We start from the raw sequence: 19,474 nt of genomic DNA, 5'->3' as shown, positions 1-19,474 counted from the left end.
GGCTATGACTTTTTTTCCCTGGAGTGCAGGAGGCTGAGGGGTGACTTTATAAAATCATGAGGGACATAGGTAAGGTGAATGGTCGCAATCTTTTTCCCAGGGTATGGGAATCTAAAACTAGAGGGCATAGGTTTAAGTTGAGACGGGAAAGATTTAAAGGGGACATGGGGCAATGTACAGACAGAGGGTGATGAGTACATGGGATGAGCTGCTAGAGGAAGTTGTAGAGGCAGATACAATTACAATGTTTAAAAGACATTTAGACAGGGACACAAATGGAAAAGGTTTAGGGGACTATGGTCCAAATGCTGGCAAATGGGACTAGATCAGGGAGACAATTTAGTCGGCGTGGACGAGTTGGACTAAAGGGCCTGTTTCCAGGTTGAATAACTCAATGGCCCTATGACATTTATAAATAAATACAAAGGGATATTTTTCCAAGTTAGAATGATATATACTTGGGAAAAACAGGCAGGTATTCCCATGACCCTTGTTCTTTCAGGTGGTAAAGGCTATGGATTTGGGACATGCTGTCAAAGTTGCTGTGATAAGTAACTGCATTTTGTAAATGGTGCACATTATACTCATGGTGTGCTGGTAATGGAGGGAGTGAATATCTCTTGAAGCCCATTACTATAATCTTCACAGTTCACTAAATTTGGTGTCATCTGCAAATTTAGAAATTGTGCCCTGTATATCCCAAGTCTGAATCAATAATATATAATAAGGAAAGCAGTGATCCTTAACCAACCCCTAGGAAACTTCACTATACATTTCCCTCCAATCTGAAAAACAAGCTTTCAAACTATGCTCTGCTTCCTGTTCCTTTGACATTCTTCTGTCCATACTTCTACAACTCCTTCTATTCCATAGCCTTGGATTTTGATGACATCCAAAAATATTGCATTTTATTGAATGCCTTTTGAAGTTCATATACAATATCAACTGCATTTTCCTCTCATCAACTTCATTAAAAAATGCTTCCCCAATTATTGTTCTAGAACTTCCAAACTGAGATTAAACTGACTGTTCTGTTGTTATTGAGTTTTTCCCAATTCAATTTCTCGAACAAACATAATGTTGCCTCATGAAAAAACAATAGTTATTCAAATGTAGCTCACATGGAAGCAACAGTTTTTAAAGATGTTGGTCCTTCAACCTCACAGAGAGCCTCTTTTGAGCTCTGTGATATCCTCTTTCCAACCTATTTTATTATAATAATATATTTTAAAAAAGGTAAATGGGATTTGAGAGCTTTTAGAAAATAGTAGCTTATTATTTGTACTTTGTTTTACAGCACAAGAGAGACATTTTGAAGACCACTAAATATGTGGAACTGATTATAGTAGCAGACAATCGAGAGGTAGGATATTGAACTAATTTTCAGTTCAGGATACATCAGGTCTTTTGTTCAATTAATTGTAGTTTCTGTTTTACTGTTGAGCACTAGAATAACTGGAAAAACACCACTGCTTTCGCAGTATCTCACAATATGATTTGTTTATCGATTGATGAGAATGAAAATATTTTTCATGAGCTGATTTTGAAGGGATGTTTCAGTACATTACTGTTGACTTGTTTTTTTTCTACCTATCTGGTCTATTTGTGGAAAAGTCTCTTTGTTGGTCTTCATTAACCATTAAATTTTCCCATGACTATTTCATGTATAATTGTGGCACTTAGACAGGCACAGTGCATGAAACCGTTAGGTGCAGCAATTACCATCCTTTGATCCTTCTGTGATTTTTTTTTGAAAAATAGTTAGAGGTCAAAAGCACCTAAATTATAAAATTTCACCTCAAATATCTTATCCTTGAATTGCAATATAATGGAATTAGGACTGCTCAGAATCCAACAGACCATTGTGATCTCATGTCCTTCAATATCTTTCATACACAGCTGTCAAGCCTTTCACAGAATATTTATCCAGTTGCTAATGAAACTGGCCTCCACCGTCTTTTTTGGAATTCTGTTCCATACCTTCACCACTATTACTGTAAGCTAGTGGTGCTTGCACCATTGGAGTTCATGAAAAAGTGAATGGAACAGGATGTAAATTGGGTAGCCAATCGAAAGATACCGGTTTTCCATTTGCAACCAAACTGAAAATTACCTCCACTCCCTCTTCTTCTTCCCTCTTCTAAATCTGATGCCTCCAACAACAAAAAAATTCACATCATATTCTGATTGTTCTTGTTTATTTCTCTATTTCCAACAGCTTAAGACCAGTCAGTATAAATCACAATATTGTGGTTGGACCCGTTTATATTATGCAATTAGTTACTGGCTAATGTGACATTTCACAATGTGATTTATTAATTGCAAAACTGCTGTTGCAGCATATGGCATCAGATATGACAGTGACACTTAACTGGCAATAAGCATCAAAGTCATTTTTTTACTAACAAAAACAAGCTTGCATTTATACAACAGCTTGTAAGACTTTGGGACATTTCATTTCTTTACAGCCAAGTCACGTTTTGCAATTTAGGAAACGCAGCAGCCAATTCACACACAGCAAGCTGTTATAATCATTAATATGTTAAAACAAAACATATTCAATGATGTTGATGAGGATTAAATATTAGCCAGATATGGAAGCTTTGAAATATTACCATGGGATATCTTTATGACTACTTGAGAGACCAGAATGCATCACCTGAAAGTTAGCACATCCCACAGGGCAGCACTTTCTTAACACTGCCCTATGTCTCTTACCTTGCATACTTGCCCCAGCTGAGTTTCTGTGGTAAGGTGGATTTCCTGTCATCTCCAGCAGATGACAGACATCCATACCAGTGGAGCACACTTGATGGCTAATTTGGGAGACCTGACACATCAACTCCTCCAAACCAGAAATGATTCATGTGTGCCTACTGCTGCCTCCTTACAAATACAAACATTTTAAAATATATATTTTGGGACTTTAGCCCTCAATGCCAACCTGGGTGCCCAGGTGGAATCCACTATCCTTTCGTAACCACATACATATGGTTCAGCATATCTCAGCAATGTCTCCTCTATCTTCTATGGAAGCTGCAACAGGAGAACTCAATGATATGACACAATAATAATCAGAAATTTTGAAAAAAAATCAATCTCTTTTATTGAGGTCAGCATTCTATAGATATATTACTCATTGACCTATTCAGCCAGTCAATTTTCCTGACTTAAGTATAAATAGTAAAATAGTTATAACAAGATTTGTAAGACAATGTAAACCTAACTATCAGAGTCTTATGTGTATACAGTTTCAGAAACATGGAAAGGATTTGGAAAAGACGAAACAAAGATTGATAGAAATTGGCAACTTTGTGGATAAGGTAAGCATGCAGCAAGGTATTTTGAAAGCAATATGTTTCCCAAGTTGATGATGAACAGAGAAGGGTGTAAAATAAATATTGTCATTTGATGAATGTAGCAATTTGTAAATCTGTGGATACTTGCTCTTATTCATTGCTTCTACTGACAAGGAGCCATTGTGCAAGTTTCTTTGACTAAATAACATCTGCTTGGTAGATCTGGGAAAAGAAGAACAAGGTGAGTTTTAAGACTACTGTCTCAAATCTTCACTCAAAAATCTACACATGCTTCCTCCTCCCCCCAAAAATTTGCCTGCGTTAAGGTCCTCAGAGATGCTTAATACAGCCCATTGAGTTATATGACAAATTGAAGAAGAATGCTGTGTTAGTTTTGCTTGATGTTTCTTGGGACTTAAAAAAAATTAGCTGTTAATGTTACTACACCACTGCCGAATGATCTTGTGAAATATTACTAATGGGAATATCCTTATTTTGTTAGGAAGGAGAAATAGGGGAGAATATGCAAATCATCACAATGTGAGACATGAGAATTTATTCTCTAAACACAAATTCGACGGGTCCACACATAAATTAGACCTCTCTGGATGTCTGTGCCTTAAAAGTTTACATGATTTTCTTTTGCTGAAGCCATCAGGGAAATATATAAACTGCTAATTCTGCTGGCTGAGATCAGTAGACCACTTTTACCAACAGCATAGTTTTGTCAGTAAGTTGTTCACCAGTGCCTTAAATGTCATTATCAGAATCAGGTTTATTATCGCTGACATATGTCATAAAATTTGTTGTTTTGTGACAGCAGTACTGTGCAAGACAGCGCAGGGCATAAAAAATTACCATAAGTTACAAAACTAAATAAATAGTGCAAAAGAGGAATAATGAGGTCGTGTTCATGGGTTCATGGACTGTTCAGGAATCTGATGGCAGAGGGGAAGAAATTGTTCCTGAAATGTTCATCCTGAAACCATCAAAGCAAATGACCACCAAAAAATTAAACAGTATTTCAGAAGAAATTCCTTTATCGAGAGAGAAGTGGAATTTATTACCGTGAAGAGTGGTTGAAGCAAATAGTGTAGATGTTTTTTTCAAGGGAAAGCTAGTTAACCATATGGGAAGAAGGGAAAAGAAGGTTTTACTGATAGAGTTGGATAAGAAAGGACAGGAGGAGGCTTGAGTGGCAGTAATATTCCTGTTCCTGTACTAAATACTCCACATAATTTTATGTGCTCTGCACTAGAGACTGCCCCTCTTTGCCTCTGTCTCTGCCAGAAGCACATGCACAGGGCAGAATGAAAACTTTGATTCTCTTGCTTCTGTTGCTTCAGCTATTTTGCAACATGAGGAACTATAAAAGCTGGCTGCGGATGCTACATACCAAAACTATATTTTATTCCCTCCCAAAAGCAGTAAGCCAAAAATTTGCTGACTTGCAAATGCTCCTATATGACTCGTGAGTTTCAAGGCTAAATGACATTTAACATGGACTTCGAATGGGTTTGGACAGAAAGGGTGGAAGACATGTAAGTTAGAACCTCTCTCCAGCCCAGTCTCTGTTACATACTTGCATCAACACCATCCTGTGCATAGAACTCCAACAGGAGGAGAATCCATGCCCACACCTCATTAAATTTTAAGAATTTTTGTGTTCAGCAAGACCAGCTTGGGAAAGGGCTGGTTTTGACATATATACTTCGCTAATAGTGAAGTTAAGAAAAATAAACGTGCAACTACAACAATTAGCAATTTTGCCTTGAAGAAAGTGAATGACAGTTTTACATAGAAATATCTTTCTGGTCATAATTATACCTTTTGCATTTCATTTTAGTAATTCTCACCATATCGTAGCAGGAAATCACCAAAGATTCTTCCAGTCCCTGGATGTATTAGTGAGACATCTACGGGAACTATTTGTTAGTATTGTTTGTGATCCAGAAAAGTATATACTTCATCACCAATTACCCCTTATTTTATTTGAATAAGTAAAGTTTGGCAGTATTTACTGATGGTCTTCCATAAAATCTGTCCAAGCAGACAGCCTAGAAATGATTGTTTTTTTTAAATTCTTTCATGGATTCATGAATTCTGGCTTTCAGCTATCACTGGATGATGCTCATGGGAGATGTAGACAACAGTAGTCTTGATAAGTTATTTTGCTTTTTATTAAAGAAATTAGTAAATGAATAATGAAAAGGAGCAGTGCTATAAAGTTTAAATGAAATTGAAACCATTTTTTGTATCTTGTGATGAATTGTGACCTTTTTATGACCTTTGACAATTCAGTGCCTTAAACTGGAGGTAACTGGTCTTCACTAATATTAATCCTGAACCAGTCATACTTGAAACTTTTTTTTCCTTTGGCTACAATAATTATTCCATTGTAGTTTTACAGATCCTTGAACATTCGAGTTGCCCTAGTTGGAGTGGAAGTTTGGACTGATATGGATAAATGCTCAATAACTGGTGACCCATTTACTACACTCAATGAGTTTCTTGACTGGAGGAAGGTGAAACTACTGTCCCGTAAACCACATGACAATGCCCAACTGGTGAGGTAGGCATTCTGCAATACCTCGAGTTATTAAGATTGTAATTGTGCTGAATTCAAGATACATTGCACAGATGCACCGTTTGGTCAAATATATTCACATTGTTGTTTCAGTTCTTCCTTCTGCCTTGACCTTTTATAGTTTAAACAGCTACAGAAGTGAGAAAGACCCCCAGTACAAGAGTAAGGAACCCAACTCTTCAAGCCTCTTTCAATATTCAATTAAATTGTGGGTAATCTGAATTTTGACTCCTCTGGGCAATTTTGTAACCTTTGTTTACATCTCTTTGAAAGAGAAGCAATATGCATTAACTAGAATGGAAGTAGGAGGCCCTTGCAGAGATATTTGCTTCATCGTTAGCCACTGGTGAAGTCCCCGAAGACTGGAAGGTGGATAATTTTGTTCCATTGTTTAAGAAGGGTAGAAAGGACAAGCCAGGGAACTACAGGTCAGTCAACCTGACATCAGTACTGGGGAAGTTACTGGAAGGAATTCTGAAGGACAGGATCAACCAGCATTTGGATGGACAGAGTCTGATTAGGGGGAGTCAGCATGGCTTTGTGCATGGGAAGTCATGCTTGACAAACCTTTTAGAGTTTTTTGAAGAGGTAACCAAAAAGCTAGGTGAGGGTAGGGCAGTGGATGTTGTCTATTTGGACTTCAGAAAGGCCTTCGACAAGGTCCCATATGATAGGCTGGTCTGCAAGGTTAAGTCCCATAGAATCCAGGGAGAGCTAGTTAGGTGGATTCAAAATTGGCTCGAAGGTAGGAAGCAGAGGGTGGTGGTTGAATGTTGTTTCTTGTTATGGAGGCCAGTGACTAGTGATGTGCTGCAGGGTTCGGTGTTGGGACCTTTGTTATTCATTATTTATATAATTGATTTGGATGCGAATGCACAAGGCTTGATCAGTAAGTTTGTGGATGATATGAAATTAGGAGGTGTTGTTGATTGTGAAGAAGGTTATCATAGATTGCAAGGGGATCTTGATCAGTTAGGGATGTGGGCCAAGGAATGTCAAATGGATTTCAATACAAATGAGTGTGAGGTGATGTATTTTGGAAAGTCAAACTAGCATAGGACTTATATTTTGAATGGTAGGGCACTAGGGAGTGTAATGGAACAGAGGGATGTAGGATTACAAGTGCATAGTTCGTTGAAAGTGGCATCACAGGTAAACAGTTTGGTGAAAAAGGTGTTTAGCACACTGGCCTTTATCAGTCAGGGCATTGTGTATAGGAGTTGGGACATTATATTGCAGTTGTATAAGTCATTGGTGAGGCCACACTTGGAGTACTATGTACAGTTTTGGTCACCCTATTATAGGAAAGATGTGGTTAAACTGGAAAGAGTGCAGAGAAGATTTATGATGATGTTGCCAGAACTAGAGGGCCTGAGTTATTGGGAGAGGTTTCCCAGGCTTGGAGTGTAGGAGAATTAGGGGTGAACTTATAGATGTTTATAAAATCATGAGGGGCATAGATAAGGTGGATGGTAGCAGGGTAGGGGAGTCCAAAACTAGGAGGCATAGATTTAGGGTGAGACAGGAAAGATTTAAAAGGGACTTGAGGGGCAACTTTTTCATGCAGAGGGTGGTGAGTATATGGAATGAGCAGCCAGAGGAAGTGGTTGAGGCAGGTATAATTGTATCATATAAGAAGCACTTGGATAGGTACATGCAGGGGCAGGGCTTAGAGGGATATGGGCCGAACGCAGGAAATTAGGACTAGATGTGTTGGCACCATGGTCGGCATGGACTAGTTGGGCTGTTGCTCTATGACTCTCGTTTGCACTGTAAAAATTGGTCTAAGATATCAACACCACATCTTGTAAAAATGCCACTTGAGATTTAAGTTTCTTTGAATCTTCTGAATTAAAGATGGATGATCAAAAAGCAGAGGTACTAATCAAATCTCTGTGAAGCCCCATACATGGAAGGAGCCCTTCTTCCTGTAAAATAACATGGCAAATTAATTGCCAGATTCAGAGGAAGTGGTGGAGGCAGATACAGTTATGTTTAAAAGGCATTTGGACAGGAAAGGAGTAGAGATCCAATGCAGGCAAATGGGATTAGTATAAACAGGCATCATGTTTGGCATGGACAAGTTGGGCCAAAGGGCATGTTTCTGTGCTGTATAACTCAATGACCCTCCAGTCAAAGCTTACAAATAAAGGGAATTTAAATGGCTGATTATGGAGGACAAATGATTTCTAGCTGCATCTCCTCATATTGCAAATTGCAACTTCCATTAACATTCTCCGAGTAAAAGAGTATCTGAGCTGAATCTGAACACAGAGCTTGACTAATTCATGACAAGTATTTACATAAAAAGTTGTGTAGTTCTGCATGTGCCAAGTCACAACTAGGAAAAGGGCGTTAGCAAAGAACACAAGTTAGGACAAGCAGCATCTCATAAATTATCTTAGTTTGAAATGAAGTATACATGACTTTTAATTAGAATATTTACTTGTGTATGAAGCACTTACTATTCATCAGAAAATATGCAATTCTGATGATAGTTAGCAGTGGAAGCCCTTTTGAATGACTGATGGTGCATTCAAAACAGAAAATGCACCATAAATCAGCTTCAAGTTGTTTCCTCTGTTAAAGCAGCAAACTGAGGAGTATCATAAAGCTTTGTCTGCCAATACCACGAATGCTCACTTCCAGGCTATAAAATTAAAAGACTGTCAGTTTTCTTGCTAATTTTCTCTTCTTCTTCTCTGATGTGCTTAGAGTCCTTGCTGGAGATATCTGAGTACTAAAAAATTATTGGCAGATAACAACCATTGGTCATCTTTAGCAAGTCTAAACCTGTCCTCACTGAGACTCCCTGGATAATGATCCAGGTGAGAATTTTGGCATTTCCCCTTTTATACAGGTTACTGAAGCCAGTTGTAGCACCTCTAGAACAGGCCTGCTCAAAAACATCGAACTTCACAGTTGCCAGAAATCAAACCTGATTTTTACGGCTCTGTTACTGAAATTCACTGCCTGCATTTTTATAATTTGGTAATCTGTTTTATGTTTTAATGTTTGCCATTTTCATGATTTTTAGTCTTTATTCATTTTTACAACAAAAAAAATTACCAATTAATCAGGCAATTTCAACATTGTTATTGGTAAATTGGTTTATTATTCTCTGTACCACATGCACAGAGGCACAGCAAAAAACTTTGCTTTGCATGCCATCCATACAGATTTCATCACATCAGTACATTGAGGTAGTACAAGGGAAAATAATAACAGAATGTACAATAAAATATTGCAGTTACAGAGAAAGTGCAGTGCAGGCAGACAATAAGGTGCAAGGCCATAACGAGGTAGATTCTAATGTCAAGAGTCCATCTTAACGTACCAGGGGACCGTTCAATTGTCTTATAATTGAGTTAATTATTTATATTTTATATTAATATGAGTAATTTTAAAATCTGAATACATTTGGCCTGCCCAGCACATCTGGAGACCAGACTATATGACACTATCCAGACTTCTCATCAGGAACACATTAGCCAGACAAAGGAGCTCAGCTGTGCATTCAGTGGCTGCACCATTTCACCTTATTACAGACATTCCCTTCGTTCCACTCACTGTCCTCACCCACCGCCCTCACCCACCTTCTCTGCAACTCTGTAACACTGCTTATAATTATTCAGCAACCAGTGAATTATAACATTTACTTCTCAAATCATAGCACATTAAATCTAGCTGTGTGTAGAAGTACTGGAAGTGAACTGTATGAATGAACCATTCTCACAATTGAAAGTCAGTATCTTTGACTGGGAGTGGGGAAGTTTGTTGTTTATTATTACAGCTTTGAGGAGCCTAACCAGCAAATTTCATATGGCACTCATTCAATGGCATCTATGATACATATGCACATGTGAAAGCGGAACTGCTTTGCAGAAAAGGCATGCATGCAGTGAAAGTTCATTGGAAGTACACAAAGCAGATAGGTCATGATGTCAATCAGCATCAACCTCATTTGACATCAGCTTTGTCCTATTGGAGCTCAGTGCTTAACTTGACTACCTGCTCAACAGTAGGAAGGCTGCCTTTCGCTCCCCAATGATACTGAAAGGAGTCATCAAAAACCTATAGGTTAGTTCCAGGTCGATTGCTTTTGGCTGATGTGGCTAATGTCTAGTCTACCGTGATGACATGGCTGGTAGCAAAGGATCTCCATGACGATGTGGTTAATGATAAGGGCTATCAATGATAACATGATGCTGACAAAGCATATGCATGGCAACAAGGCTAATGGCAATGGGCTAGCTATGACTGCTGACAATGATATAGAAACCACAAACATGTCAGCATCATGCATAAAATAGAAGGTGTACTGCCACGCTAAATACAATAGAGCATGTCACTGACAAGCTGAAAGCTTGCTCTTTGGATAGTCTGGAGTAGCTTGGGCGTACTTGACAGAATACATATCAATTTTTGCAATCTCAGCATTGTGAGGAGCAGCCCTTGCCGCCAGCTATATCTTGAGCAGCTAAAGAATAAGAAGGTGGTGAGGAAAAGGAAGGGAGGAAGCAAGGACTCATCCATGCAATACCAATAAACTGAAACTACAATACCAACGTTCCCATACCTTCCTGTCCCTGTGTGTGGACCATCACATCTGGTCGGCCAGAAAAATAAAATCCACCGCAAAATAAAGATCTCCAATCAAAATTATAAATGAAAAGACCCACTTGTGAACTGACAAGAGCAATCTGGGTTGGCTGGCTGATGGGTAACAATAAGGGCATTGGTCGAGTCTCATCAATTAGGAAGATCATCAAATTTAAAATAAAATTCTTTTTTTTTAAAGTCTATGATATTTCAGCTTCTGCTAAGTCATATAGTTAGTTCCCAGGTATAAATATGGTTTCTGTAAAATGATTAAGAAGTGGATTATGATATACGCTCTTTACTTCCTGGTTTGTTGTCCTGGTTTTATCACTTCACTGTTGATGGGTACCATAGAACTAGGTTCAGGGTGTCAACCAAAGAGTGCCATAGTAAATGACACCCTCCTTGCTGGATGGGTGTACACAGCCTGCCTTCACTGACTGGTTTACTGTTCCATGATATTTACTTCTGTCTGGCCCACCTGCACTCACCACACACACTGTTCAGTGAAGCATGCTTCTCAGACTCCTACTACTCCCGATGTTAACATTCTCAATGTTGATTGGTTGGGAGAATGGATCTTGAATCAGGGGAAGACTCCAGGACAGTGAAGCTGTGGTGCACCACACTTGGCCTGCCTCATGGTCTTCAAGAGGTCCCAGTGTCCCACTTGGTTAATGTTTGATTGTCCCATTCAACACAAACATGTGCTTCTGACCACACGACGACAGCTTCATGTATAAAAAGTGCACGGATGTAGCAGTTGTAGGCAGAGTGGGAAGAAACTGTGGAGACTGTGAGTGGAATTGGGAGATGGAGATGGGGGAAGAGAGACAGTGGAGGAGCAGTGAGGAAGACAGCAGAGAGGCAACATGGGAAGGCAGTGAGATAGCTGGTATTGCATTGTTTTGTTTTTATATTTAAAATGTAACTTTGTAAAAGTGTGTATATTTTAAATTTAACAAACTGATAAGAAAATGTAACTTCTGGCCACGCCAATTGTGTCTTTATAAAACATGACTAAAATTGTCTCATTAGGCATGATTAAAATAAAATATTTCTCAAGAGTGGCCATTGACTATACTTGGATTGTCACTATGGCTCCCTCTGCAAAAAAACTTATGCACCACTGTCGTTGAGAAAATCAGCTCTTTAGCGCCATCAAAATCTCTGTGGGCAACTTTCTCTTGGTCAGCAACAAACGCGTTTCTTGTTTGAAGGTGAAACTAAATTGGGATCATTAGTAAAATTAAAATGAAAAAAATAGAGGTGCTGCTTGTGCAGTTTGATTTGTTTGTTTGGTTTGCTTTCTGTTTCATAAAGAAATGGTCTCTGGCTGATATCCAACTTGTATCTTGGAAATTAAAACATTTACATATTGAGCAATTTGACAGAAGCATCCAGCATTGTGCTGGAGCAGGTCTGCACATCAATCAATTATCATTCCCCTCCATGTAGTTTGTTGGAAACACTTCCACTCAATCTACTTTTAATTGGTTAGTATATCAAAGTTCTTGCCGATAGACTTAAGTCTAATTACCTAGGAACTGGTTGTGATACTTTTAACATATCAATGTTGATGACTCAACCATTTATTAGAATAGTTGATTAGTGATCAGAGCTACTTCTTGTTGTCATGACCATTAATCTGGCACCTTTTTTTTTAATTTTATTTACAGCGTGGTAACAGGCCCTTCCGGCCCAATGAGTCCGCGCCACCCATTTTAAACCCAAATTAACCTACCCATACGTCTTTTAGAATGTGGGAGGAAACCAGAGCACCCGGAGGAAACCCACACAGACACGGCAGAATGTACAAACTCCTTACAGACATCGACGGGAATTGAACCCCAATCGCTGGCACTGTAATAGCATCGTGCTAACGGCTATGCTACCGTGCCGCCCATTCTACGGATGTGTTGCTCTCTTAACTGATACACTGATGATTCCTAGATATGAAAAATGTCAATTTGGCAACATGTTGCTGAGATATTGAAACTATTGGATCCACATTCTTCGACATGCCTACCTCAGGATAAAAGACAAAAAATAGAAGGCAGTAATAATCATATAATTCAGAAACAACATCATCTTTGGGTTTGGATTGTCTAATATGTGAGCTGTACAATAATCAATTACAGTTAGCTCAATTGTCAAAGAGTAGACTCCCAACCAGGGTCCAAATATCAATCTCAATCTCGTTTGAAATGTTAATTAAAACTATGAAGTGCTGAAATTATGAGAATAGTAAGTATATACTGTAGCATTGTTCAACTTCAGAATATGATGAAGTGTGTTTATTATCTATTTTCAGTGGAGTGTACTTCCAGGGAACCACCATTGGAATGGCACCAATTATGAGTATGTGCACAGCAGAACAGTCAGGAGGGATCGTTATGGTGAGTAATGATCAGGAAGTAATGAACAGTGTGAACTGGAATTTGTCTATCATAAAGGTTCTTAATAGGTTGAGAATGGAGATGAAATGACAGCACAATTCCTTTCACTTCTTAAACCTTAAGTTCAAATGCAGTCTAGTTTCTGGCTGAAAGTCTTTCATCTCTGCTGATGGTAGATTGTCTATAAATGAAATGGATTTGGCAGGTCACAGTGTAAAGTTCCTCAAAATGATAAACAACCTAGCACTTATTTACAGTTCTATTCAAAGAGGATGCATGTGTGGGAAACGGAAATGGTGGGGGCAGAGGAGAAACAGAAAGTGATTTTCAGCAGGTTGGAATCGAGAATGTTATTAGACTGGCTTAAAAAGTAGTTGCAGCATTTGATCTTGATATGGTTGAATTTGATGCTGGAAACTGAGTAATTATAGAGGCTAACTTAATGATAAAAACTTTCGCCTTTAAGTACCTCCTGGAATTCCAGATTTACCAAAGAGGTGATTGTTTCATATCACTCTCCACGTGTTGTGTTGATGTGTGCCCACCAGAGCTCTATTTTGGGACCTTATGTTTCTAATATTCAAAATTGTAATCTGAAAACAACTATTAAGTTAACTGTTAAAACATGCTATTGCCCAGAAAGCATTGATAGTTGGAACCTTTGAATGTGCTATGCAGTGGTGTCAGTACATTGTACTCTGTCTTTGAAATTCATTCCGTTGGAGTCAAGAGAATAAATTTCAGAGACTGAATCAGTGTGTTGATGCTACTATGTGGTGCAGTTAATGCTGATGACCAAGAATGACTTTCTAGGCAGACAAATGTATATCCTTGTTTCCCATTTCCTTCTTTTCAGTGATTGAAAATCAAAAAACTGCAGATGCTAGAAATCTGAAATGAAAACAGAAGATACTGGAAACACTCAGCAAGTCATGCAGCATCTGTAGAAAGAGAAACTAAACAAATGTTTCAGGTCAAGACCCTTTGTCAGAACCTTTTTCTCAAATGTGTGGGGTATCAGAGCTGTCATGAAAGTAAGTGGGAAGGGATTGGACCAGGAGAAAAAGCATGGGTACAAGTAGAAGTAAGTTTGGTGGGGCAAGAACAGGCTGAGATAATGGGTTTGCCAGGACAGTCCTGCTCCAGTTCTAATGAGGAGTTTTTGATGGAAACGTCACCTCTGTTTCTCTTATCATAGGTGCTGCCTGAGCTGCTGAGTATTTCCAGCATTTTCCATTTTGAATACCTTCTTTTCAGTCCATTCTCGTTACAACTGGACAAAGCTACCTCAATGCATGCCAGGACTGGGCTGCACTGCCTACTGGGGAAACAAGTGTTCAAAAGATACTCATTTAGAAATTATTGCTCTGACTTATAATTGGTCATTCATCAAAAAATGCCACAGTTTAGTATATTCTGTTAGGTACTTAAGGCACCATAAGCCAAGATTGTTTTTGTGCCACAGACCCCACTAAAACCATCCCATGTCTCCCTCCCCCTACCATACCACTGCAATGTATCTATCATATCCCACTGGATATCTTAAAGTAATAAATTACATTCATTCCCAAAATAGAGTTATTAGGATTTTTTCTTAGAACAAGATCTTGTAACAGTCATTTTCAACAACTGTTTTCTTTCACATTTGTTTTCAAATCTACTTATTGTCCAAAAAAAATCCTCTTATATGATTCTGAAGTCAATAATTAAAGTGTCAACAGTTTTCCTATATTTCCTAAAGGTGTCAAATTAAAACTTTTAAAAGCCTGAGTCAGGTCATATTTTTCAAGCCCTTTCTCTTTATAAGTGACAATCTGTCAACCTGTGTTTGTCCTGGACTTTATCCAGATTTTTCGCTTTCACTTTAGAATTATAAATTGTGCAATTATAATTAAGTGGTGCCATTTTCATTTAAATCACAAAAAATTGTACTGAATAAAGTATAGAAGAGGCACCAAATAACTTATATTACTAATAGTAACTGTATAACTGGCAGTCCTTTTGTTGAATAGTTCAGTACTAGTTCATTATGTTGCTTGTTCTTAGTTATTCCACTACATGTAATTAGTAGTTAAACCATAGCATAATGATCAATCTGGTTTTACTATAACGTACTGAAACTTCAACTCTTGAACCTCCTTTCCTGCTCTCTTCATGCCATGGTATCAATTTTTACTGTGACTTCTGGCTTATCATCTCCCACATAAGAAGTGAAAGCAGCAAAAAAAATGATGAAGAGAAGGCAGAGGGAGGAAGTGTGCACAAATAATAGATGCATGCTTACCTTGTAAATCAGAAGAGTGACTTGCTGATGTGGCTGACATGGTTGTACAAGTGACAGCCATTGAATGCAAGCTGTGAAATGTGGGAGTGGGGCTTGTAGCAGTGCTAAATATATTAGGGTGCAAAGAAGCATGAAGGTTGGGTATGAGTATTGGTTGATAGAGTTTGTTGGTAGATGAGGAATGAGGGAGCAGTGAATTGAGCAACATTGGAGGATAAGGCACTGATTGATATTGACCAGAATACAAAGGCCTTTCACCATGCATCAGGGTTTGACTCCTAGTGTTGGTTATTTGGCTACTTGTGCCTGTGGAGCCTCTCACTCCCTTGAAGCTTCAGAACATCTTGCTTCCTTTGTACATTCTCCACCAAAGCTTCCAGTGTAGCACTGGAAAACATGCTTGTGCTCTCTCGCGATGTGCATTCTTCACAGTTTCCGGTTTAGCTTCAGTTGCACAACAGCTGCTGGCCCCTTCCCTTGCCACAGTGCACCTCCCCTTTTAAAAAGTGCTGCCTGACTTCAAGTAATGCTGGCAAGCTCTAAATGTGTGCCAGGCATTAATGATAATGGGCTTCCAGTGATGTGTTCAGCCAGTGAATGGCACAAGTAGCACTGACAGAAAGCTAGAATTATTGAAATAAACAGGCAGCATGAAATTTGCAAATTTAGCCCCCACTGATTTTCTAATAAATAAAAAGTTTTAGTATACATTCTTATTCTAGTACGGAGACACAAAAATTCTGCAGATGCTGGAATCTAGTAATATTGCAGTATTTAGTTTACCAGTGTAAACACATGTCAACGGCTTGGCATTACCTCCTAGTCCCATTACTCCCAACATACTATTCATGATAGGTTTTATACTTCAAGTGCTGGATATAATTGCAAGGGTTAATAGTGAGGTCTTTCTTGCCTCACTGAAAGGAAATGAAGACCAAACTGTTCTGAATTAGTTCATTTCAGCTGGATTATCAGCAGTTGGCCTCAGCATCTTGGAATAAAGTAGAGAAAAATCAGCCAAGATTCCTGTTATCTTTACATTCTGTGTGAGAATGTGTTTGTAGAGGCAAGCAATGGCAGGATCAGGTTCAATTGTGTTATTTCCCAGGGTATTGCAGCCTGCTTAAAGCCATGAAGAATTTCCACGGGGTGAGAAACTGGAATTGTGCCCCAGGATGACTGAGCATTTTCAGTACAGGAGAGAGTAATGGGGAGAAAATTGGATGTAAAAAGACCCCTATGGTTCTACTTCTGATTGCTATCCAGTGGTCTCCCCTACTGAATAATATGCATCTCTAGGTCTTAGCCAAAAAACTTGGTCCCAGCAGGGGTCAACAGCTTCACGGAAGAAAAATTTTGGCAGGAAAAGTTTTAACAGTGGGGCTTTTCTTACATGTGTTGAAAACTATTGGCTTCAGTCTGTCATATACAAACTCCCAAGTTTTTCTTTGAAATAAACGTGTACTATTGAACCTGTTGAATTTGTGTATTGATAACCAGAAGATATTCCTTCTTCCATTCTGCAGACTTAAAAGATGTCAATTTTTGCTCATGATTTAATATCAGTAATGATCTGTTTGGTCTACCTTGTGCCAATGCACCAAGCTAGATCCCAGCACATGCAATGATTTTATTTCATTTTTTTTTATTTTTCAGTTAATATAGTTTTCCACATGTTATTAGAGCTCTTCACTTAATTCTCAAGTATTGACACCATTTAGAAAAGCAGTATCACAGGAACATGAAGTAAAACATTCAGCCAATATCATCTAAAATGTACCCTCATGCACTGAGTTTTCTTTTATTAAATTAATTTTCCAGAATAGATTAAATGCCCTCGCTAAAACATGACTTGTATAAGGATACCCATTGGAAACTGACAGGCCAGGGATTTCTATAGGATTTCTCCAAATACCTTTCAATAATATCAGTAAGAAGTTGGAATAAAAGGCTTTTTTTCACATTTCCCCTAATGTTTCTACTAAATTGAGAAATACTTCTCCCACACACTCATAACCTAACTAGATAATAAAAGCTTTTGAAAGAGTCAGGTATTTTTACTTTTTGTGCCTGTTGAATCCTTTCAATTTCTATGGTTCCTTGCCTGATTTGTAACTATTGAGGCCTAACATTCAGGGCTAAATATCAAGCAAGAGGACAGTATGATTCTGGAGAAATCCAAATCCTGACATACAAACCATTTATCCATTCCAATGCACCAATGATGACCCATCATCCTCACCAAAAAAGTTTACCTCCAACACATTTATAAAGCTTCCAAGGGAAAAACAAGCTCCTTGTTAATAAATGTTTAAAATACGTAGCAAAAAAATAATCACACCACTATTCTCTTCCCACTATCTTCAACTTAGAGCAATTTTTGTACTTTTGAAAAAATCATAAAACCCAGTGTAAATTGCAACAATATTGCCTGGTGAAAAATATGTATCCATAAAAAACTGCCATAAAAACATGTACCCAGCTTCTGTCCAAACTCATTTGCATAATCATATATGTAAATCTTCCATGAATCAATGTATTTGGGCCAAATTTTACAACATAGTTTTTGTTTTCTCTCAGATACATTAAAAATATTCTCTGATATATTTAAGATTGCTAACCCAATGCATTTTTGTAATTCAGCTTAAAATAGCTTCATCAGCAAAAGAGTATTTTAATAGGTGTGCCTTAGTGCACCACTTTGAGTAATATGATTTTAAACAAGTGATATTAAAAATGATATTGAACCATTTACTGGTGAAAATGGTGTGCAGAGTAATGTTTAAAAATATTTGAAAGTAGCCTGCCATTGCCCTTGCACCCAAATGCTGAACCATTTCAATTTTGGGATCATCCTCAAAGAGTTGTTAATGAGCACAATTATTGAAACTTGGCATGATGATTAAATTTGTTGTGCACCACATCTGTGAATGCATCATTTTCCAGCACAGTTTAAAAATAAACAAGGCAAAAAAAACTCCCAGAAACTTAATTTGCACTAGACAAAACTTTCACGGCCTTTTGCATCATTGGATGATTGTTGTCATGTTAACCTAACATCAGGGCAACCTACAGGAAACATGGCCCTTTTTATTTTTCTTTCCATACTCTAAAACTCGAAAACTGCACAGATTTAGGCTTAGTTTTTAAAACTTGTTGGACCAGAGGACTGATTGGAATAAAGAAATGCTCCCTAAGTGGGTCTAAATCCACAAAATGAGAAGCTGCTTTTCTAATCCTCCAGACCCAGGAGGTCTACAGCTGAGAGATTTTTCCAGCCCACTTTTCTCATATTAATCACATAAAGACAACTTCAACAACCATTACTGTCAGATCTGATTTAAACTAACAAGTTCAAACTGGCTACAGGATGAAATGGGGAATACTGTATATGAAAGGGGCTCTTGGCTAGATTTGGTACACTGATTGCCTGTTAGACACTACCATCCTAAATGTTAATATGTCTGAAGCAGGATGTTACAAATGGACATATAGAAGTTAAATAAGTGGGAAAACATATGTGGTAGAAGAAGTCCAATATGGGGAAGAGTGAGGTATTTTACTCTGTATCCAAGAAAATCAAATGGGAATATTTTCTTCTTGGCGAGAGAGAATGAATTCTGGAAAAGGAAGGATGACAAATTAGTGAAAATACGTGCAAATCTATACCAAAAGATATTAGCTAGAAATCAGGGGACCAATTCCCAGTAATGATCTTAAACCAGGTTTAAAGGGAGCATCCCCAAAACACAAAATGACTTTTCACAATGCCATTCCCTTAGGGAGAGAGATGATGAAATGACAGTGAAGCCAAGTTTGTGCTCAGTGCAGTTAGTACATACTTATGAATTAGAATCAAGAGTAGGCCCCTCAGCCTTTCAAACATGCTCTGTGATTCAAAGTGATCACAGCTGATCTGATTTTAACCTCAGTGCCACATCCTTGATTACCCCCTTGCTTATCAAGAATCTATTTACCTCTCTCTTAAAAGTATTCAAAGACTTTACTTCCACTGCCCTTTGAGGAAGATAGTTTGAAAGACTCACAACTTCATCTCTATGTCTTGAATGGGTGCATCTTTATTTTTAAGCAATGACCATTAATTCAAGATTCTCCTACAAGACAAAACATCCTCTCCATTACCACCTTGTCAAGATCCCTCAGGACCAAGTCACTCTTCTAAATATCACCTGTTCAACCTTTTCTCATAAGTCAACTCAACCTTTCCAGGTATCATTCTGATAAACCTTCTCTGAACTAATTCCAATGCATTTACATCCATCCTTAAGTAAGGAGATCAATA

The 19,474-nt window shown here is 38.1% G+C and overlaps 1 protein-coding gene across 1 annotated transcript in view; it reads left to right on the top strand.

The window, feature by feature from the left end:
- Positions 1-19,474, top strand: part of LOC127576999 (disintegrin and metalloproteinase domain-containing protein 12-like) — a 279,055-nt gene that overhangs the window by 189,393 nt on the left and 70,188 nt on the right. The window contains exons 7-10 of the mRNA XM_052027846.1: positions 1,298-1,363; positions 3,252-3,323; positions 5,702-5,871; positions 12,803-12,887. Coding sequence (XP_051883806.1) covers positions 1,298-1,363; positions 3,252-3,323; positions 5,702-5,871; positions 12,803-12,887 — 393 coding nt within the window. The remainder of the gene's footprint in view (positions 1-1,297; positions 1,364-3,251; positions 3,324-5,701; positions 5,872-12,802; positions 12,888-19,474) is intronic.

The sequence above is a fragment of the Pristis pectinata genome, chromosome 12 (assembly GCF_009764475.1).
Source record: "Pristis pectinata isolate sPriPec2 chromosome 12, sPriPec2.1.pri, whole genome shotgun sequence".
Classification (NCBI taxonomy): Eukaryota; Metazoa; Chordata; class Chondrichthyes; order Rhinopristiformes; family Pristidae; genus Pristis; species Pristis pectinata.
This window is presented reverse-complemented; position numbering and strand designations above follow the sequence as displayed.